Source organism: Gigantopelta aegis, chromosome 10, assembly GCF_016097555.1.
Source record: "Gigantopelta aegis isolate Gae_Host chromosome 10, Gae_host_genome, whole genome shotgun sequence".
Lineage (NCBI taxonomy): Eukaryota > Metazoa > Mollusca > Gastropoda > Neomphalida > Peltospiridae > Gigantopelta > Gigantopelta aegis.
The window spans coordinates 5,182,602-5,202,846 of NC_054708.1; the positions used below are offsets into that span (position 1 = coordinate 5,182,602).

A 20,245-nucleotide genomic window follows, 5' to 3' on the forward strand; every position below is an offset into this window, starting at 1 on the left:
ATCACTGACACGAGTAACACATGCAATTTGAAACATGAGCATGAGATGTAATGTACATGTCACAAAGCAATCGATTTCGATCTTCCTTTTTTCCATTGGATGGTATGGCAGTGGCGACCTGGTCATCACCCAGAAGCAGCCAGTCCTATATCTTTAAATTGTTTTAACGTGTGTGTGTGTGTTATTAGTACATGTATGTGTTATCATAAATAGCAGTAGAGATTGTCACTAACGGGTCGGTGTGTAAGAATAGATTATTCTAGTTATTCTTTAACAGAATGAAACTACATATACGTCCTTTTTTGTAATTATGTTTATTCAAAATACAAAATATACAACAAATATAATAAAGAATATAGTCAATAATAAGAATAGTAAATAGTTAAAACTCTTTGTTGAAAACGATCAACTAACAGAAAGGGAATTTCATAATAATAATACAGAAATAGTGTAATACATGTTGCGAAATAGGCCTTCTATATTCATTTTATTTTTAAAAATCGGACGGCACATTTATAACAACTTGTACATTACAGGAAATACCAACTGACTTTCAAGTTTACAAAAAGTAATGACACACCTTAATAATGTATCGATTTGTATATAAAAGAACAACAACATTTGAACACCTATTTATAATGTATTTGAATAGTAACATGTTAATCAGGTCATGGACTGGTAATTTCAGGAAAACTATTACTCTTAAATTAGAAATTTATATATAATTTTACTTTGTGCTTTTTCAGTTCTTCCACCTCAATAAATCGCATATAAATTTAATCATCTTTGAACAAAATGTGAAAAACTACCACTAAAACTAAATATTCTCAGTAGCATACTCTTTATTTACTATTACGTACTGATTAATATACTGAAACGCGATATATAGCATTCAAAAATTGTTTATGTAAAACTATTTCTCAATAGTTAGTTTATAGATACTGAATAATTATATTACCTCCATATCTATAATGAAATCTTGAAACATATTATAAAATGACTATTGCCTTATTCTCACTAAAAAGCATTATGTTGGTACGTTTAACATGATCTCCATGCACATTATTAGTGAATTATTGTTCAGTATTTGAAACTGCTTGGTGCAATAAACATCTATTTCTAGATTTGAATCTGAAATCAGTTTAGTATCTAGTAGTATACAAATCAAATTCCTTGTCATAATGCACGCTGCGCGTATGTAAATAACAAATCCGAAATGTTTCTTCTTAAATATACTTTTTATAAATTTTCAAAAGTTTCATTCAGTGACCAGGTTAATTATCGTTTCTCGTAGTAGTAGAAGTCGTTTGATGAGGGCTGCATGCCGAATAAGGACTCTTGCTGGTCAACCAGTTTCTTGAAGGTTGGTCTGTTTCTCGCTTTGTCTGCCCAGCAGTCCTGCATCATTTTGTAGTGGCTGTAGGTTGATTAAAGATAAACAAGGTAAATAGTAATTTGGTTTTTAATATAATGTATGGCTGTTTTTATTTAATAATGTTTGAAATTTAGTTTTCTGAAGACCGATTTCTCGTTTGTAGTTCGAAAATGAGAGGCTTGAATTTTGAATTACGTTCAGATAATCTTGGTTTACAAAGAACCGCAGACCAGATCAGGAACGATTTCACGTGCAAATAATACAGGTCAAACAGTCGGCAGAAATCAAATTAACAATTTAACAATGTTTATAAAAAACCCTCAAACAAACATATTTTGTTTACCCGTATAACAGAAATAAATAAATAAATAATCGAAAATAAAGTTAACGTTTGCAGATCATCTATGTTCTTTGACGTTATGGAAATCTTGTGTTTACAGTATGTTCACTTTTTTCCACATCTCTGTTTCCAGTTTCTGCAATTATGACATACACTGGCAAGATATGATTAATAGATATATTTCTATATTGCCAGCAACTGACCGAAAATATAGCTTTTAAAGATGGAATTAGTTTTATCCTAGTTACGATCAACAAAGGAATGTTGACCTTTGACCCTACAACCATACTATTTATTTTATCAATTATTCTATCTTTTCCCTCAATTTAGTTTTTGGCTTACATGATAAAGGTAATGATATAGGATATCAGCTTTATCCTCTTCAGACCGAATAGGAAATGCCGCTCGCCAAGTCTCGTGGAATACCCTATTCTTACTTTCACAGGACACAACCAATATCCTTCATCATTAACTAGTAATGTTTTGACTTTATTTATACACTAGTGACTTTGTAATGAACACTACCTGACCACTGCAGAACAAAATGGTATAAATTATTAATCTAACTACTTACATATCTTCACAGAACTCGGGCTGTCCAAGTCTGTAGCCACCCTTCAGTTTGCCGGCGATGTCACGACTTCGAATGCTCGGGTAGGGAGTTTGTCCTGTGGAAATGTCAAGTAGGTTTTAAATAAATAGAACAATTACTAGAAAGATATTCAGTGAAATATAGTAAGTCACTAAATAGTTTCATATATACATACATGTATGTTAGTTGAAAACCCATTCCATAAGAAGATTTCACATAATTTTATTTATGTATTTACTATTGTGTTTTTACATGTATATATTATTATTATTATTATTATTATTATTATTAAATTATTTATTTATTTGTATTTGTTTAATAATTTTATTTGTGATTTAGTTAGCTACTACAGTGGCTATATAAGAATTGGTTCTATTTTTTTTGGAATTTATCGATGTATAAAAGTCACAAATGGTATAAAATCGCGTAGCGTAGCGATCTTGGTCTTCCGTGATGACGTATTTTTATGAGGTTTATGGAAGGATAACGCTTGGTTTTTTAGTGACGTCAGCCAATCAGAATACAGTAAATCGTATAAATTCGGAAAGTTTGTAATTATATAAAAATAGATATGCAATATATTACAAGATATAACAAATGACTGACCCAAAGTGAATATTTCCCACAGAACGACGCCATAAGACCACACATCACTCTTTTCATCGGCGTCTTTCAAAGTCTTGAGACATTCCGGGGCAGTCCATTTGATAGGAATACGATCCTGAAACAAAGGAAGGAAAGCAATACATAATTGTTATTTCTTGCGAGTCCACATATCTCTATAGCTGACAACCAGCACTGATGACGTCAAGTATTTGAGAGTAAAAGAATAATTCACTAATTTGCATGTATTTCTTATGATGGAGGGGATGTAGGAATGATGCCTAGCTATATAATTGAAAATAAGTAAATAAAATTGCTTTACTTTTCAAAATTTTCCGATTTTTAACGGTAAAAGCTCTCTCTGTAAGTAAGATATGTTGTTCATGTATACACTGTGTCGAATAGATTGATATTATACCACATGATTATGTTCTCAAAACTTCATACCAGCTACCAGACTACACTTTTGGGCCCTCAGGTGGAAGAGGCCTATCCCAGATTCTAACATCTGAAAGATTATTTTAATGTTTATAAGGTCACACCGTATTAACATCCTATTTATTGCACGATATTCGAACAGTACATTGTATGTAATATGTGTCATAATTCTTATTTCTAAAATCAAAAACATAGCGAACACATGCTAGGATCTATGTACTTAAGGAATATAACAAAGTGACCAATTAGGACAGTTGGCTGGTTAACACGTAACACGATGGCAGTACAAGACACATGCTTGCCTGACAGAGGTAACATATTTAATGAACATTAACTGGTGCTAGCAAGTAGTGTATTAACACACAAACACATCTCACACAACAACCACCCCAACAGGCATCTCGTACAATATTGAAAAACCGCTACCCCTGTATCTCTGCACAATGCAGAGTCGAATGGGAATTTGGCAAAATAGTGGTTGATTCCATGAATCTTTATCTAGTGCCTCGTTTATAGGACAGGCACACCCGAGGAGATCCGTGACAGGACCGCCACAAGGAGGACTGCCACTCCCAGACTAGTTTATGCAACAAGAAAGAGCTCTTTAGAATAATGAATGAATGAATGACTGAATGTTTAACGACACCCAAGCACGAAAAATACATCGGCTATTGTGTGTCAAACTACATTAGAATAAATACATTTATGGTGACATGCAGCCATGAATCATTGTCCAAACAGTGATGATATCATGTGTTCGTTAAAGGTGAGCTTATCCTGCTCCACCAGTGGCACTCGTCATGGATGCACACCTCCTTCAATTCATAGAGCATACAATTTACCCCTTTGGAGTTCTCGTCCTCTTCCTTGTTCTCTCCACGTTGAGGTCCAAACCCTGTGACCTTCGCTTGAAGAACGAAAGTCAGAAGAACATTTCTTGCTGCAAGCTTCTTGTGGACAATCTGTAAGTAGTAAGATGTACACATTTAATAAATTAGACAGAACTATGGACAGTGTTCATGAAGATCACGAAATTAATATATGAGAATATTTTAATTAGACTAGAATTAAGCATCCAATATACTTGTAAAAACAATTTATTGTATGATAATAGTACAAGAAGAAACTTATAGTGTTTTACATTTGAAACCTATATATCATTAATATGTTTCTAATCTTCACTGATATCTTACCCCTCGTGACGTCAGATATATCATGGCCTGGGAAATCTCCATGGCAATCCTCGGTATCTATACATTATTAATCTTCTATTAAACTGATGTCTTACTCCTCGTGACGTCAGATATGCCATGGCCTGGGAAATCTCCATGGTAATCTTCTGTATCAATTTCATTACTAATTTTGCATTAAACTGATATCTTACCCCTCGTGACATCAGATATGTCATGGCCTGAGCGATCTCCATGGAAATCCTCTGTATCAATTTCATTATTAATCTTGTATTAAACTGATGTCTTACCCCTCGTGACGTCAGATATGCCATGGCCTGAGCGATCTCCATGGAAATCCTCTGCATCTTCTCGATGGTGTCATCTGTTGTCTTTCCTTGCTGTTTGGACAACCATTGGTCAAGCTGACCCATCTCGCAATATTCCAAAACCATTATAGGACCCACTGTAGTATAGTGAAAGAGACGGTGAGAGGCAAAGATACAAGCAGAATTAGAATTAATTAACATATTGACAACTGGAGTGGAAATAAAAAAGCATATATCAGCAAAAATTCAAACAAATTACATACTCATCCTCTTGGTTATAATGACATGGCAGAATGACCAATTGGATATTAAAAACAATCATTACTGTTCAACATCTAACTACATATATATTATATTATTAATTTCATATATATTGTCTAAAGAATAATAACTGTTTATTATTGTCATTATTTCTGGTTACAGTGACCACTGGCATAACACAAAAGGTACAGTCGACCTTACAATAAGTAGTAATACTGTCACATAATTCAATTAATGTTTTGTGTAAACAGGAAATGCATACATACACTCATCATTGTCCACAACAGCTCCGAAGAATCGTAAGATGTTTGGATGCTCCCCAACTTGGGTGGCTTGAAAGTTGATCTTTGCCATAATGGTTAGAACATCATCTTCTGTGTGATCATCTGAAACACAACGGTGATTTTTAGTATTTTATCTTAACAGAGATTCATGGAATCAACCATTATTTTGCCACATGCTCATTCCACTCTGCATTATGCAGATATGGTCTTAATATTAATTAATAACCCGTAATATATAATATTTTACTACGTCCTTTCCTCTTGGAATTTTCTTGACATATTTAAAAGAAATCAAGTAGGAATTATTTTTAAACAGTCAACAAAAAAAAAGAAGAAAAAAAAAGAAAAAAAGAAGAAGAAAAAAGAGAATGATCATATTTAAGAAGAGCGACTCTTGGCATAATTATTATCAAAATCGGAAAACGATCATTTCTTAAAAAATAAAATAAAATGTTCATAAAACCGGTGGTGGTTATGTGAATATGAATAAAACTGTATCTGTGAACTATTTGGATTTCAGGTTTTGTAGCTTAAACTAGAATGACCACGCCTCGATGGCTCGAAGTTCATATGCTGGATGCTGAAACAATCAATGAAGCAATTGGTTGACAGGTTTTCTCCTACAGACGAGTCACTAGATAGAGCATCATGAAATCAAACACTATTTCGACTCTGCATTGTGCAGATATATGGCCTTGATCACGGATAACGGTTTTGTCGTCCAGATTCAAAACGTAGGAAGGATGTTTTAGTCCAAAAATATATTTCTTTAACATTTTGTAACATATCTCATAAATATAACTTCATATTACATAATTATCACACTTTCCTTAGTAGCTGAAAACTGTGTTAAACAATTCGTCCAAATATTCAGTTGAAAGGCTCACTTTGTGAACAAATTTAAAAGTCACCCATTAAACAATTAAAAAGTCAAAGGCAATTCGAGAAACCTTAACAAAACTATAATAACATTTTATTTGACCATTAACCCAGTTTAACTATGCCTAAACTAAATAACAATTATGCAAATGTATCATATAGTATTCCCAACGTAAACTAGAATTCTGTCTGTAAACAATGGGGTCAAAGATAAAAAGTTTGCTTTGTTTAACGACACCACTAGAGCACATTGATCATCGGCTATTGGATGTCAAACATTTGGTAATTTTGACGTATTATCCTTGAGAGGAAACCCGCTACATTTTACCATTAGTAGCAAGGGATTTTCTATATGCACCATCCCACAGACAGGATAGCACATACCACGGCCTTTGATATGCCAGTCGTGGAGCACTGGCTGGAACGAGAAATAACCATATGGGCCCACCGACGGGAATTGATCCTAGACCGACCGCGCATCAAGCAAGTGCTTTACCACTGAGACGAAGTGAAAATGTAGAAAGCAAACATTTCACGCACAAACCTTTGGCCATCTTAGCAATGACTTCATCTTTGTCTGCAGGAGCGCCCTTCCACGTGGCTGTGTAGACGTGAGCAAAACGTCCTGTGTGGATGAGTTTCACCAGCGTCAGGTGGTCCTGGTGGATATACCAAGGTTGTCGCGCTTCAAAGTTCATGCTTCCATACAGGTAGATTTCATCATCCGCTGAATAGGCGTTATTCTGTGTAGCAGACAATCGTACATCAATTATAGTCAAAGTGCTATACAACTGCGTTTGATAAATAACATGGAAAACGACAACATTAAACCGGTGTAAACGGAATGCAAGTCCGTAGGAACAGTGGTCTCCTAGGAATGCAGGTCCTAGGTCTAATATACCTAGGAATGCAAGTCCTAGGACTTATGTTCCTTAGGAATACTGGTCTGACTGCCAGGATATCAAGTCCGGGCCGGACTTGCATTTCTGGACAATCAAAATTTAAGTCCGGTCGTACACATACAAATTAAATTATAAATGTAAACAAAACGAAAAACAGTTTCCTTTTTGGTTTATTTAATTAACTTAGGATACTAGCGCCTCTCTTTATTTAAATATTTTCTATTTATTCCAATATTTTCCATTTATATAATTTGCAAGAGTTTGTACATATTTTGTTGACCTTATTACATGAGCAGAACTAAGGTCTTTATTCACTGCGTATTGTTCCAACTAATAAATGTTTAAACATTTAAAAGTAACTCATAAACATTTACCATAATTCGAAGCATATTAGTACTCGCAAATAGGTATAACTTGCCCATATGATATACCAATACAATTATCTGTTAGACATTATATATTGGTATTTGATAATAATAATAATAATAATAATAATAATAAATAATATTAATAATAATTTAACTATAAAAATGTGATATTTGCGTTATATACATTATCTTGTTATTATATAATTTTAAGTTTGTGCCTTTCTGTCAATAATATTGCAGGCGCGTGTACATAGGGTATGGGGTGGGGTGGCAAATTTCTTTACCTCTCCCCTGCATAGCTTACTGAACATGTGCCTGCTTTGTCAAGTTTGCTCATTTAAAAAAATAATTTGGTCTAACATATGACATATCAGACTCTAGCCTCTATGATATCTTAGTCCTAACAAACCATACCATCGATAAACAAATATGTTAAATGGTTTTCATTAATGTTTATCAATTAATAGAAATATCAATGACTAAGAGTGGGTTTTAGCAGCTCAATGGGCTACTACACCGACTAAAACAAAACAGTAATCCCTGAACAATTATCATACTGTCAATAATAATATATGCACACACAATTTACAAAGATCCTTTTAAACAGACTAACTACTCATGACACTTTTACACCTGACCGTTTTTGTCGCAATAGGCATTCAGACTCCCTTTTGGGGAGAAGGGTGGGGGAGGCATGCTGATCATTATTGCCCGAATGAAACGAAAATGTCCGAATCTGGAACACAACGTATATTTATATTCGCATTACTACCAAGATGCTAAATAGGATTCCAAACAAATCAGTCTGCATTTTTAAATGGATTACAACTAATATTGTGAGTAAAATTATGGAAATGCATGGTAAAGATTTTAGACCAACTCATTTTTCTCCAACGTGTCCATTGACCCCATACATATGTAATAAGCAAACTATCGGAAATAAATTCCAGAGGACTAGGAATACTAGAATTGAAACTCCTGTGGACTAGGAGTACCAGGAATAAAAGTCCCACGGACTTACATTCCTCGAAATGCACGTCCCACAGACTTAAATTCATAGGAATACAGGTCCCACAGACTAGGATTCCGAGGAATGGAAGTCCGATCGGACAAAGATTAAAAAATCACAATTAATCAGATTGTGACTTACCGTCAAAATATAAACTAACAAAACATATTATTAAAAATTATGTTCGTGCATATAGATATTGTTCACCAAATGTTAGTTTTTTGGAGTTACCAGTTTTCATATATATATTTTAAAAACAATTTTGGGCTACATATTGAGGGGGAGGGGGGGTATATTTTTTCGTGTTGAACACATGGACATATAGCCTACTTTATATCTGTAGTTGCTTTATATACTTTAAAAAAAGCAAGATATTCGTCCTACTTCAGTATTGTAACAAAAATGTAAGAGGATTACAAAAATACACTTGTCTGATCCACAAGTCTATGACGAAAAAAAAAAAATTAAGTTGATACTCAAACTTAAAAATATTTTTTTACATGGAGATTTGAACCCAGAATAATCTTAAGAGACTCGTACAGTTATCCATCACACTACGATGGAAGGCTGCCAAAACCTCACTTTTTTTCTAGTGTCTTTCTGGCAGCTTGTGCAAATTGCAGAGTATAATAAACGGACATCTAATTTGCCGGACTAGTATTTCTGTCACTGCTGTAGAAGGAATTTAAGTCTGGTAGGAATACAAGTCCTAGGATAAAAACAACTTAAAAATAAACCAGGAATGAAAGTCCGGGTAGGACTATGGTTCCTAAGCTATGGAGGTCCGATAGGACTACTGTTCCTAGGAACCGAGGTCCTACGGACCTCGATTCCTACGGACCTGCGTTCCTTTTACACCGGTTTTTATACACGTTTATAAGTATTGTTATATTAAGGAACACCACTTACAAACACAGCAACAGAAGCTGGAGATGGTCCGGCGTTCTTCACCTTTGTGTCCACTACAGGGTTGCTGATGGTTACGTGGTCTGCCCCGCCATATTCCTCATGTAGTCGCCATGGCAGCTTCCTAGTAAACCACGGAAGCCGTCCAGTGCGCCACAGAACAAAGCCAACCAACACGATTACAAGTGCTATTAGGAGTAGCATTCCTGAAGAAACCCCCCCCCCCCCCCCACATTAAAGCAATAAGAGCTATGTGAATATTGTTGTCATCAATGTTGATTTCATTGGGGAAAATGGCGAAATTGAGATGTCTGTAGTTTTGACGTACTAATGCAGCTGTTGACAATATTAAAATTTGTAACAAAGATTTTAAAAAAACGAAGCTATATTGTATGTGCATGCGTGCGTGCGAGTGTTTCTCTTTGTTGGCGATCTGTAAATATAGCACCTCAAGTACAACATTTATTCTGTCATGATAATACTCTGTACTAAAACACCCTTGAAAATACACGAAAACAAAACATAACCAAAAAACAAAACAACAACATAATACCCAGAAGAATTTAACAAGCACAATAAAATAAACCACACACCACTACTGTATACTTGAATACAATATTTCTGAGCGTTCTGGATTGTTATTGACAGTGGTCATAAATAAAATAAACATCAAAACAAAAATTATATATAATAAAAGTACAAATGCGCAAAATAATCATACTGAAATATCTGTATTAAATATCGAGCATTACATAGATACTATTTGACTTGAAACGGTTTTATTTTTAAGTAAATTGTTTGGGAAGATATCCTTCTTTTCAGTTTTTTACTGACGGATGTGTGTAAAGTGCTCGCTATGATTATATGCGTGATTGGTTTACCTAACATGTGTTATGGTATATTACATACATGAGTGGGGCATGTCATCACAGCTTTATTTATTCCAATGAACTCTGCTATGTAAGTTTTGATTTAGTAAACTAGCCTGGTAGTGGCATTCCTCTAGTAAATTTGTCTAGTAAATGATCTCCTCGGGAGTAGCTGTCCATCTATAGACGAGGCACTAGATAAAGATCCATGGAATCATTTACTATTTTGCCAAATCTCCATTCGACGTACCCAACACTGAAAACATTTCGTCGTAAATTCCTTGCGTTCCCTACCTCATAAATATCATACTATAAGCATAGAAAGAGGACGGATACAGCATGCAAATGTAGACAGCTTGCGGAAAGTTAAATGCTATTTCCCAGATTTATTGAAAATAAGTTTCCATTTGTGGGCGGATTCGTGTACCTAGTTTAACAATGCGAAATGTCTGCACGTGTTCATCTTACCAATAGTGATACCAGCAACTGATCCGCCACTTAGTCCGCTAGATTCTGGTGGGCCAGGCTCTAGAAATTGAAAAAATAACCCAAACAAATAATAATTATGTTTACCCTCAATGTAACATGGATCAAGGCAAACATATAGTATGCGATTACCTATAGTTATGACACTGAAATAACACTGTCACCTAAACAATAGTGGTATCAAACGCACGATGGAAGGAAGTATTTTATTTAACGACGCACTCAACACATTTTATTTATGGTTATATGGCGTCTGACATATGGTTAAGGACCACACAGATACTGAGAGAGGAAACCCGCTGTCGCCACTTCATGGGCTACTCTTTTCGATTAGCAGCAAGGGATCTTTTATATGCACTATTCCACAGACAGGATAGTACATACCACGGCCTTGTGGAGCACTGGCTAGAACGAGAAATAGCCCAATGGGTCCACCAACGGGGATCGATCCTAGACTGACCGCGCATCAAGCGAACGCTTTACCACTGGGCTAAGTCCAGCCCCCAAACGCACGATGGAGCTTATACGGTACAGCTGTTATACTGAACCCAACATCACTGGACGTAGAGGCTACAATTCTGATACAATTGTGGCATTATTATCATAATATTATTATTGTCATTATTTTTAGTTTTATTATTGTTGATGTTAATAATATTATAATTATTAATAGCAGCAGTGATAATAATATGACATTGTTATTTTACTTTATTTTATGTTTATTTGTGACGTATTAAGAAATGTTTTTATTTTAGATATATGTAATAGAGTGATGTATATGTCTGGGTCTACTAACCCTATATAGCCTAATAACGATATATGGTATAGAGTGATGTATATGTCTGGGTCTACTAACCCTATATAGCCTAATAACGATATATGTAATAGAGTGATGTATATGTCTGGGTCTACTAACCCTATATAGCCTAATAACGATATATGTAATAGAGTGATGTATATGTCTGGGTCTACTAACCCTATATAGCCTAATAACGATATATGTTATAGAGTGATGTATATGTCTGGGTCTACTAACCCTATATAGCCTAATAACGATATATGTAATAGAGTGATGTATATGTCTGGGTCTACTAACCCTATATAGCCTAATAACGATATATGTTATAGAGTGATGTATATGTCTGGGTCTACTAACCCTATATAGCCTAATAACGATATATGTAATAGAGTGATGTATATGTCTGGGTCTACTAACCCTATATAGCCTAATAACGATATATGTAATAGAGTGATGTATATGTCTGGGTCTACTAACCCTATATAGCCTAATAACGATATATGCTATGTCAGCATGCCACCATTTGACTCTTTAATAAACAAGTATCATGCAACTATGCTTCCTGTGACCCGATAGTTCGAAATATTATTATGTCACTGCCTGGTAACACCTCCGTGATAAGCATGATAACCTTGGCATTGCTAGGTGTAATCAGGTTATCAGGTTAGAAAGTGAGTTCTGCGCAGTTTTGAAACATTGAGTATGTATAATGTGTATGTAATACATGACACCATGTGGTGTATTGTTGCTACTTCAAATATAATATATTACCGGTTCAAACGAAATACGAGCCTAGTCCTTGAGCCGAGGCTTGTTACAAAAAAAGGTTTACTTACGAGTTACGAGGATAAAGTTAACTGGTTCACTCATGATATCACCATATTGAGATATCAGTTGCATGGTGTAGTTGGTACCAGGTTCGAGTCCAGTCATATCTTCATACACAGCGTCTTTGTGTAACTTCTTCTTGATCAACTTGCTATCTTTGTTCTTGTAGTTGATCCACATTTCTGTCCGTTCGTAACATGCGGGGGAGTGGTCCCACGTGATCCTAGCTCCAGTCTGGGTGACTCGCTCGTTACGAACATTCATGGGACCCAGGACTGTAATCATCAGTCAGATTATTAACAGTGCAGTTGTGTAAACTACTACAAACCGAAATATTAAATAACCATGTCTAGTCATATCAGAAATATTACTGACGATGTATATATTTTGAAATATTGCTGGTTTTAACGTTCTGTATTCAGCAACACACATATATGTAGAGATTTATCTCGTCTAACCTAATCTAGTTTTTCTAGTTTTTCTAGTTCAATTCTAATCCTATCTGATTAGTCCATCGATCGCTAGATCCATTTATTTATATATTGTGTGTGTGTCTTCTTTAGTTTTTCTATTATTTGTTTAGTTTTAAATACTTACAGGCGTCTGTACCATTCAGTGTCAACAAATCAGAAACCTGTAAAAGTACAAATATATATTATGATTTTGGATGAAAAGAATGCTACTCCTTTTAACCATTAACAACAAATTAAATAATCTAACATTAAGTACACTTGTTAAATAGTTTGGCATAGCGTTCTCGAAAGTAGAATGACACTTTACCGTGTATATGTTTTGGGATTAGTTTGGAGTTACGGCAAGCAATTGTTAATTATTAACAATCATAATGACTACCCATTCACCAAAACGGACAACAAAACATAGGATATCCGCACAAACACAGAAACTGATATGTATTATTTTTAATGCAGATACTATCTATAAACTATGATTTTATGTTTTCATTTTAAAAGCAAATTAAAATTATAATATACTTACTCTGACAGTTCGAACGATAGACAGTAAGGCATAATTAAAAATCTCAAATCTCAATTCAACTGTCTCGGATTCGAGTCCATCTCTTGGAACCATCAGCCAGCAGTTATTGATATCCAGAACTTGGGTTTTCTTCTGACACAAGTCAGGTTGGTTATTTGTGCAAAAACAGTTGTCTTGTAACACATCCTTGCATTCTGATTTCTACAAAACACAACGTCAATCGATGTTTATCGTGTAGCTAGCAACACAATGCTGACAGTGGCGGATCTAGAAAATCCATTTTGTGGGGGGAGGGGGGGGCAATGACTTGAGGCGGAATGCCAAAGGAACTTTGGGGGAGATGTAACTGTAAAAAAAAAGAAAATTAATTATCCATAAATTATAACTGTCGTTTAGGTGGGCGAGTCCCTGCCCCCCCCCCCCCCCTAGATCCGCCGGATCTGGGAAGGTGAGTGTGGGGGTGGCGCCCCCGCTACGTTTTGCTCTTTTTATTCATTTTGGATTTTCTGGATCCGCCACTGCAATGTAACTTCATATCCATACGATTCGTGTCGTTCATTCATATTGATGATCCACTCACCCAACCCCAATTTTATCTATCACTATGGGTTTTTGTTTTAAAACAAACGAATACTTACAGGTATAGTCGGAATACTGTATGAATAAGCCATCATATCAGAAGCTGATTTCAATCGTACAACCGTCATGTTCATTCGATAAATACCGCTTTCCATGTCAAATACAGTCAGTAAAGCTCTGTTTTAAGAAAACAAGTTACATATATCCACAAAATGTTAGATATGCACACACAGCCAATTGAACCTCTGACTAAAGACCTGAATTAGTTATGACAGTTATGAATTTGGCAACATTTATATTTATAGTATGCGGATTCAGGACCGGCATTCTCCGCTACGAGTAGTTCGTAGATCATATGATATTTCTCGGATGTAAATAGTTTCAGTATGTTTACAAATGCGGGTAAATATTTATAACTTTTAAAAGTGTTCAGATACACACACGAAGATCGTAATGGTTTTAAAGCCACAAGTAGACACACTTAATGTATTCATTAAAATCAATATTAAATATACTATATTTTTCGTAGAGAGAGAATAATAATTTTTAGAAGACATACCTTTCATATTGCTGATTATATTGTAATATATCCAGTGTAGCGTTACTGGTTAATACATGTTTGTGGCCCATAGTGGTTATCCTGATATTATACAGAAAATATTATATGGTTACGAATATAGATTTCACTTACATACCTGTGAACATGGACATGTAAAATTAAAAGTAAACTATTGACTTACCGAGATCCAAATGAGTAATTTCCGAGAATATTTCTTTTAAAGTTAACCTGTTCCAATGCACTTGGTACTGTATCATCAAAATGAACTTTGATCTTATCAGTCTTCCTTCGACCTGTGATGTCCATAGCTCGAACCCAGATAGTGACAGTGTCTCCTTTGCTTGGATTATTGGGAGTTACAGATGTACTCAGAGTTGAATAAGATAAATTTCTCCATCCAGTCGTCGGCTCTAGTTGTCCTCTTCCTCCATTGCTGTCCTTCGCATGGACAACCTCGAACTTAACGATGCCTCGGCTGTTGTCGATGGCTGTCACTTTCCGTGTACCGTAATTGTCGTCGTCTTCAATTCTCTTCAAGCCATCTTCCAATTGCTGTGGGTAGACTTTCACGAGGTTAAGAAGCTTGTTGTCTTCATGAATCCTGTTAATGAAATGATCCTTCCAGCTAACGATCAGAGGATTGGATATGTTAGATGTCCAGACATCGTTGCCGAATCCTCTAGCTGAAGATACTTCCAGCGCCTCAGAATTAAGTATGATTTCTGACGATGGGTCATACAGACATAAGCGTCTTATAAAGCGAGAGTTGTTTGCCAAATCTGAAGTTTCCAGAATAAAAGAATACATCCCAACTTCTGTCGGTTGGTAAGACGGCGTCACGCTACTAAGATTTGCGTGCATCACTTCCTCAATCTTCAAGGGTTTTAGTGGATATTGCTCGTGCAGTCTACCGCTAATGTCTGGCACCAATTTGAAAACTTCCCATGCGTAGCGGAACATACCAGACAGAGAGTCAGTCCAGCCATTCCAGTTCAAGACAATTGGAGTCTGCAAAAAATTGGAATATTCTAGTTGTGTTTCTGTTATAATCGAGGTTAAGATGCTTGGTTAATATAATCGAAGCCCCTCGGCATCCAGAACCACACAAATGGTTTACCAAAGGTCATTGTATGAATTGACCTGAAGAGAAAGTGCATATAAAAGATTCTCGCAAAGTCCCATCCCCATGAATGCCTGGGAAAGGGCATTGCCATTTATAATTTCGTTACAGTTTGTTTTAATTGTAATTTTTAATGGATGGTTTTCATATGTGGTATGGAGTCCCAGCCACATGAATATAATCCTATGGAGATATATCAAATAGGTTTTAAAGGTAAAGTTTGTTTTGTTTAACGTCACCACTAGAGCACATTGATTAATTAACCATCAGATATTGGATGTCAAACATTTGGTAATTCTGACTCGTAGTCATCAAAGGAAACACGCCACATGTTTCCACTAGCAGCAGGGGATCTTTTATATGCACTTTCCCACAGACAGGAAAGCACATACCACGGCATTGGACCAGTTGTGGTGTACTGATTGGAAAGAAAAAACCCACAATCAGCTGAATGGATCCACTGAGGTGGTTTGATCCTGCGACGCAATCACCTGAGGCGAGCACTCAACCGACTGAACTAAATCCCCCCCCCCCCCAACGCTATTATAATGAACCCTTATGCTCTTTTCTGTACTGCAAATACAACTTACCTGTGTTACATGGATGTCATTATCAACGCTAAATATGTTGTCTGCACAGGACGGGTTTTTGAGTTTGCAATGATTCGGTTTAGCCGTATCAAACCGGAACTCGACAGCCTTAGTCGTCGTTTGTCCCCGAAAATCGTGTGTCTGGTACGGAACATCGGGACGTTCTACATCCACCACCTCACGATAGCCACCACTCTTTGTCATGAAGGTCATGGTCAGTCTGAAAACAGCAGTGCTCTGTTAATAACATCATTCAAGTAATTATTAATCATACACTATTGGATATCAAACATTTGGTAAATCTGACTCGTAATCATTAGAGGAAACCCGCTATATTTTTTCTAATGCAGCAAGGGATTTTTATATGCACTTTCCCACAGACAGGAAAACATATACCACGGTCTTGTCCAGTTGTGGTGCACTGGTTGGAATGAGAAAGAGCCCAATCAGCTGAATGGATCCACCAAGGTGGTTTGATCCTGCGACGCAAGCACTTCGAGCGAGCACTCAACCGACTGAGCTAAATCCCGCGCCCTCAACTAAATAAGAAGAAATAAGTTGTTTTGAAGAGTAATAGAAAGTTATTATTAGTTTATCCAAGAAAACCATTCTACACAATAAAACAAACAAATTCAAATATTAGGTTGTGTCTGTAATTCATTTAATTAATTATTTTCAACCGATGTTCGTGCTTATATCCAATTAAGGTTCAATTACACTGTCCTGGACACACACCTCAGCTATCTAGGCGGTCTGTCCAGGACAGTGGGTTAGTTGTTAGTGTGAGAGAAGAGGGTGTAGTGGACTTAAACCTACCCATTGAGTCGTTAAAACTCGCTCTGGGTGGGAGCTGGTACCGGGTTTAATTCACAATAATTGTTCAATGATATCATAAAAATATCTAATGTTAATTGGGTTTGGAAGAATTAACATTATGGATGTCTAAATTATGTGATAAAACTGCAATTAATAGATTAAACAGTCTTTAATTACCATTGAAAATACCAGTCATTATGCAGCAATTCTACATCTATCAAATAGTGATTGTATCGTACTGCCGTATATCAGACGTTTGAAGTGTCTATCTGTTATACCAGTTCTAGATAGGTCATACTATTTACATAATAAACAAACAATATGAAAATATATGTAACTTGAACGTATTTGTGTCCGTTAGAAACTATGCATCTCAATTATATGACAAAACAGCATATTTTTGGCCATTTTAACATTTTGTAACTAACTATATCCACATCCCACTGTACATACTACAATCGTGTTAGGTCAAATGTGATGGCAGTGAAGATACATTAAATAAAAATAATAATAATGTAACCAGTTAAGATTATCTTTCAAATGAAAAATATAAATAATATACAAGTACCTGTCGCCGTTTTCCAGCTGCCTGTCAAAGTTTGGAAGACTGATACTGCAGTTTACGACATCCGGGGCAGGTGATCTCGGACCAAAATTCAAAGATGTAAAGGTCCGATTACACTTGAAGGTTTCATTTTTGCTGACAAATGTCTTGTTAGGGTCTGAAACGATGCCACATAATCGACAATTTCATGTCATTCATTCAAATATACAGTTGTTTTCATTGAGCTTGTAAAATACCAATATATGAGATATTCACCCTCCTAGGCTCTGTCTGTAAAACATACTTATATAGTCGAAATAAGAGAGACAAAAAGACGAAATTTGTGTTTATTAAAGGGACATACCCTAGTTTTTAAACACTAACACATATTTTTTTTACTATTATAACCGTTTTTGGTAACTGAAATCATACTTCACTTCGATGTTTTGGTTTAGATTATCAATCCGTACATTCGAAGTGTGTTTGGTCATCCTGGTGTTTTTAATATCGCAAAATGCATTTCTCATATTTTTAAAAACGCACATGCGTCTGAGAAGTCGAGTTTTTAGAGGGTATTTCACCATTTCAAAGTCATAGACCCATGTTTCACCCAACTGTAACTTTATCCAAATGTGTTACAGGTTTGTAGATTAGCCAAACTTAGTGTTAATTTTCACGGTTGAAACTAGGGTCTGTCCCTTTAATTTGACAGCACGTCTGTGATAGGAACCGATGGCAGGTAACTCCACATGAATAATGTTAAAACTCGTACAAAAACATATTTTTTAGTTTTAAACACATACAACACTTTTTACAAACGGGTGGATAAAAATTATCCCCCCCCCCCCCCCCAAAAAAAAAAAAAAAAAAAAAAAAAAAAAAAAAAAAAAAAAAAAAAAAAACCCCACCCCCTGCCCCCAACAACAAACACCCTGGTGTCGTTGCATAAAGCAAAATTTAATTTTAATTAATTAATCATCAGCGTCAAACATTAATTTTGGTAATTCTGACAGATAGTCTTCAAAGGAATCCTGTTACATTTTTTCGATTAGCAAGAGATCTTTTTTATGCACTTTCTCACCAGTAGGATAGTACATACTTTATATAATGGTTGAGGGGCAATCCCCCCCCCCCCCCCCCCCGTGATATATAGTGTGATAGCGCATGGAATAATTAAGGGTATGAAAGCAACATTTAAAAATAGCAGTCGTATATTGTTTTCCAACTGTGTGAGCGCAGTCAAGATATTATATATTTATACTGCAAAATATACTAAAGGAATGCAATACTGTCAAATATGTGTGTTTGTTTGTATGTGTGTACGCACGCACGCACGCACGCACGCACACAGAGTAAACCATAATATATGCTCAACTGTCTAAAATCTGTCACGCCATATAATGCTGTTTTACGACAGGCAGCTAACGTCTTCCAGTCGAAAGCTTGTGTCTGAATCCAACATAAGGCATGTACTTTTGTTTGCACATAAATTGCAATAACTTCGACCCTTATATCCAAAGCACGAAATTACTTATAGTTACGACTAGCATGCTGTATTTAAATTGCAAGCACATATATAATTAAAAGTAGTATTTTTTTCACTGTATACAAAAAAAGGTCGCAATAAAGATTGTATTGGATTATAATGTATTGTATTGTTTTGTATTGTACTCTACTGTGTCATATCAGCTACAACCACAATTGCCATTCTGGGGAGATTTAAGCCCACTACTCTGAGTACTCTCTTGCTATCGACTGACACTTAAACATTAAATTCTGTTCTGGACGGACAGCCCAGATGTGTGGCTGAAGTTAAAACCAGGGCAGTGTGGATGTTAAGGATTAAAATTAAATGCCAAGGTAAACGAAAGTAATGTTCACCAAGAGAAATATTACCTTGAAAGGACTGTTTGATCAGTAAAATATTGACGTCTGCTTCTGTTATGCCAAACGCGACTTCTTTTATCCAGTCGGGTTTAGGCGGGGGATCTTCTCCCATATATTGACTGACAGCTGTCACGTTGAGCCAGTTGAACCGATAGCGATTGGTCCATATGAAATCAGTGTCTTTTTGATTGGTCGAGTCTACCAAGAGGGCGTATTGTTCCCACGGATTAGCTATCCGTCTCATCCAGTATGACATTCTTGCCTGAATAGCGTTGACATCAGGTGCTAATTTGGACCCCACTATCATAGTAATAATAAACATAATAACAACAATAATAACAACAATAACAACAATAATAATAATATATATCTATTAGTAGTACTAGTGTTATTACTAGTAGCAGTGGTGGTGTAGTGGTGGTTATGGTAGCAGCAGCAGCAATAGTAATAGTGGTAGTGGTTGTGGTGATACTACTACTACTACTATTACGTCTTCTACTACTACAACAACAACTACTACTACTACTACCACAACTACTACCAATATCAGTAATAAAAAGGACTAGTTAATTTACACAACTTTGTTAAGGGTTCAGTGTTTTGGGTGACCTCATTCGGAACATTAACTAATGTTTGCATATACGATAGTTTGACACCCAATAGCCGATGCATTTGTCGCGATGGGATGTTAAACATTCATTCATTCATTCATTCATT

General features: G+C 35.7%; 1 protein-coding gene across 1 annotated transcript; it reads right to left on the reverse strand.

Annotated features, from left to right (window-relative positions):
- Nucleotides 1-440: 440 nt before the first annotated feature.
- LOC121382895 lies at nt 441-19,784 on the reverse strand. Its single transcript, XM_041512577.1, has 17 exons — nt 19,538-19,784; nt 17,666-17,819; nt 16,282-16,501; nt 14,753-15,579; nt 14,072-14,189; nt 13,434-13,634; nt 13,035-13,071; nt 12,446-12,712; nt 10,793-10,852; nt 9,459-9,661; nt 6,815-7,013; nt 5,374-5,493; nt 4,829-4,983; nt 4,191-4,310; nt 2,914-3,028; nt 2,290-2,383; nt 441-1,417 (listed from the first exon to the last, which is right to left on the reverse strand). The coding sequence occupies exons 1-17, from the start codon at nt 19,782-19,784 to the stop codon at nt 1,279-1,281; spliced, it is 3,276 nt and encodes a 1,091-aa protein (XP_041368511.1). The 3' UTR covers nt 441-1,278.
- Between the last annotated feature and the right edge of the window lie 461 nt (nt 19,785-20,245).

Bases quoted from the DNA above. Each gene is read 5' to 3' on its own strand.
- LOC121382895 (XM_041512577.1), bottom strand. From the start codon at position 19,784: ATGTCATACTGGATGAGACGGATAGCTAATCCGTGGGAACAATACGCC. The intron at 16,502-17,665 runs GTACTTGTATAT...TGCTGTTTTCAG, and splicing joins CAGCTGGAAAACGGCGACAG to ACTGACCATGACCTTCATGA. The intron at 9,662-10,792 runs GTAAGATGAACA...GGGTTTCTTCAG, and splicing joins AGTTGCTGGTATCACTATTG to GAATGCTACTCCTAATAGCA.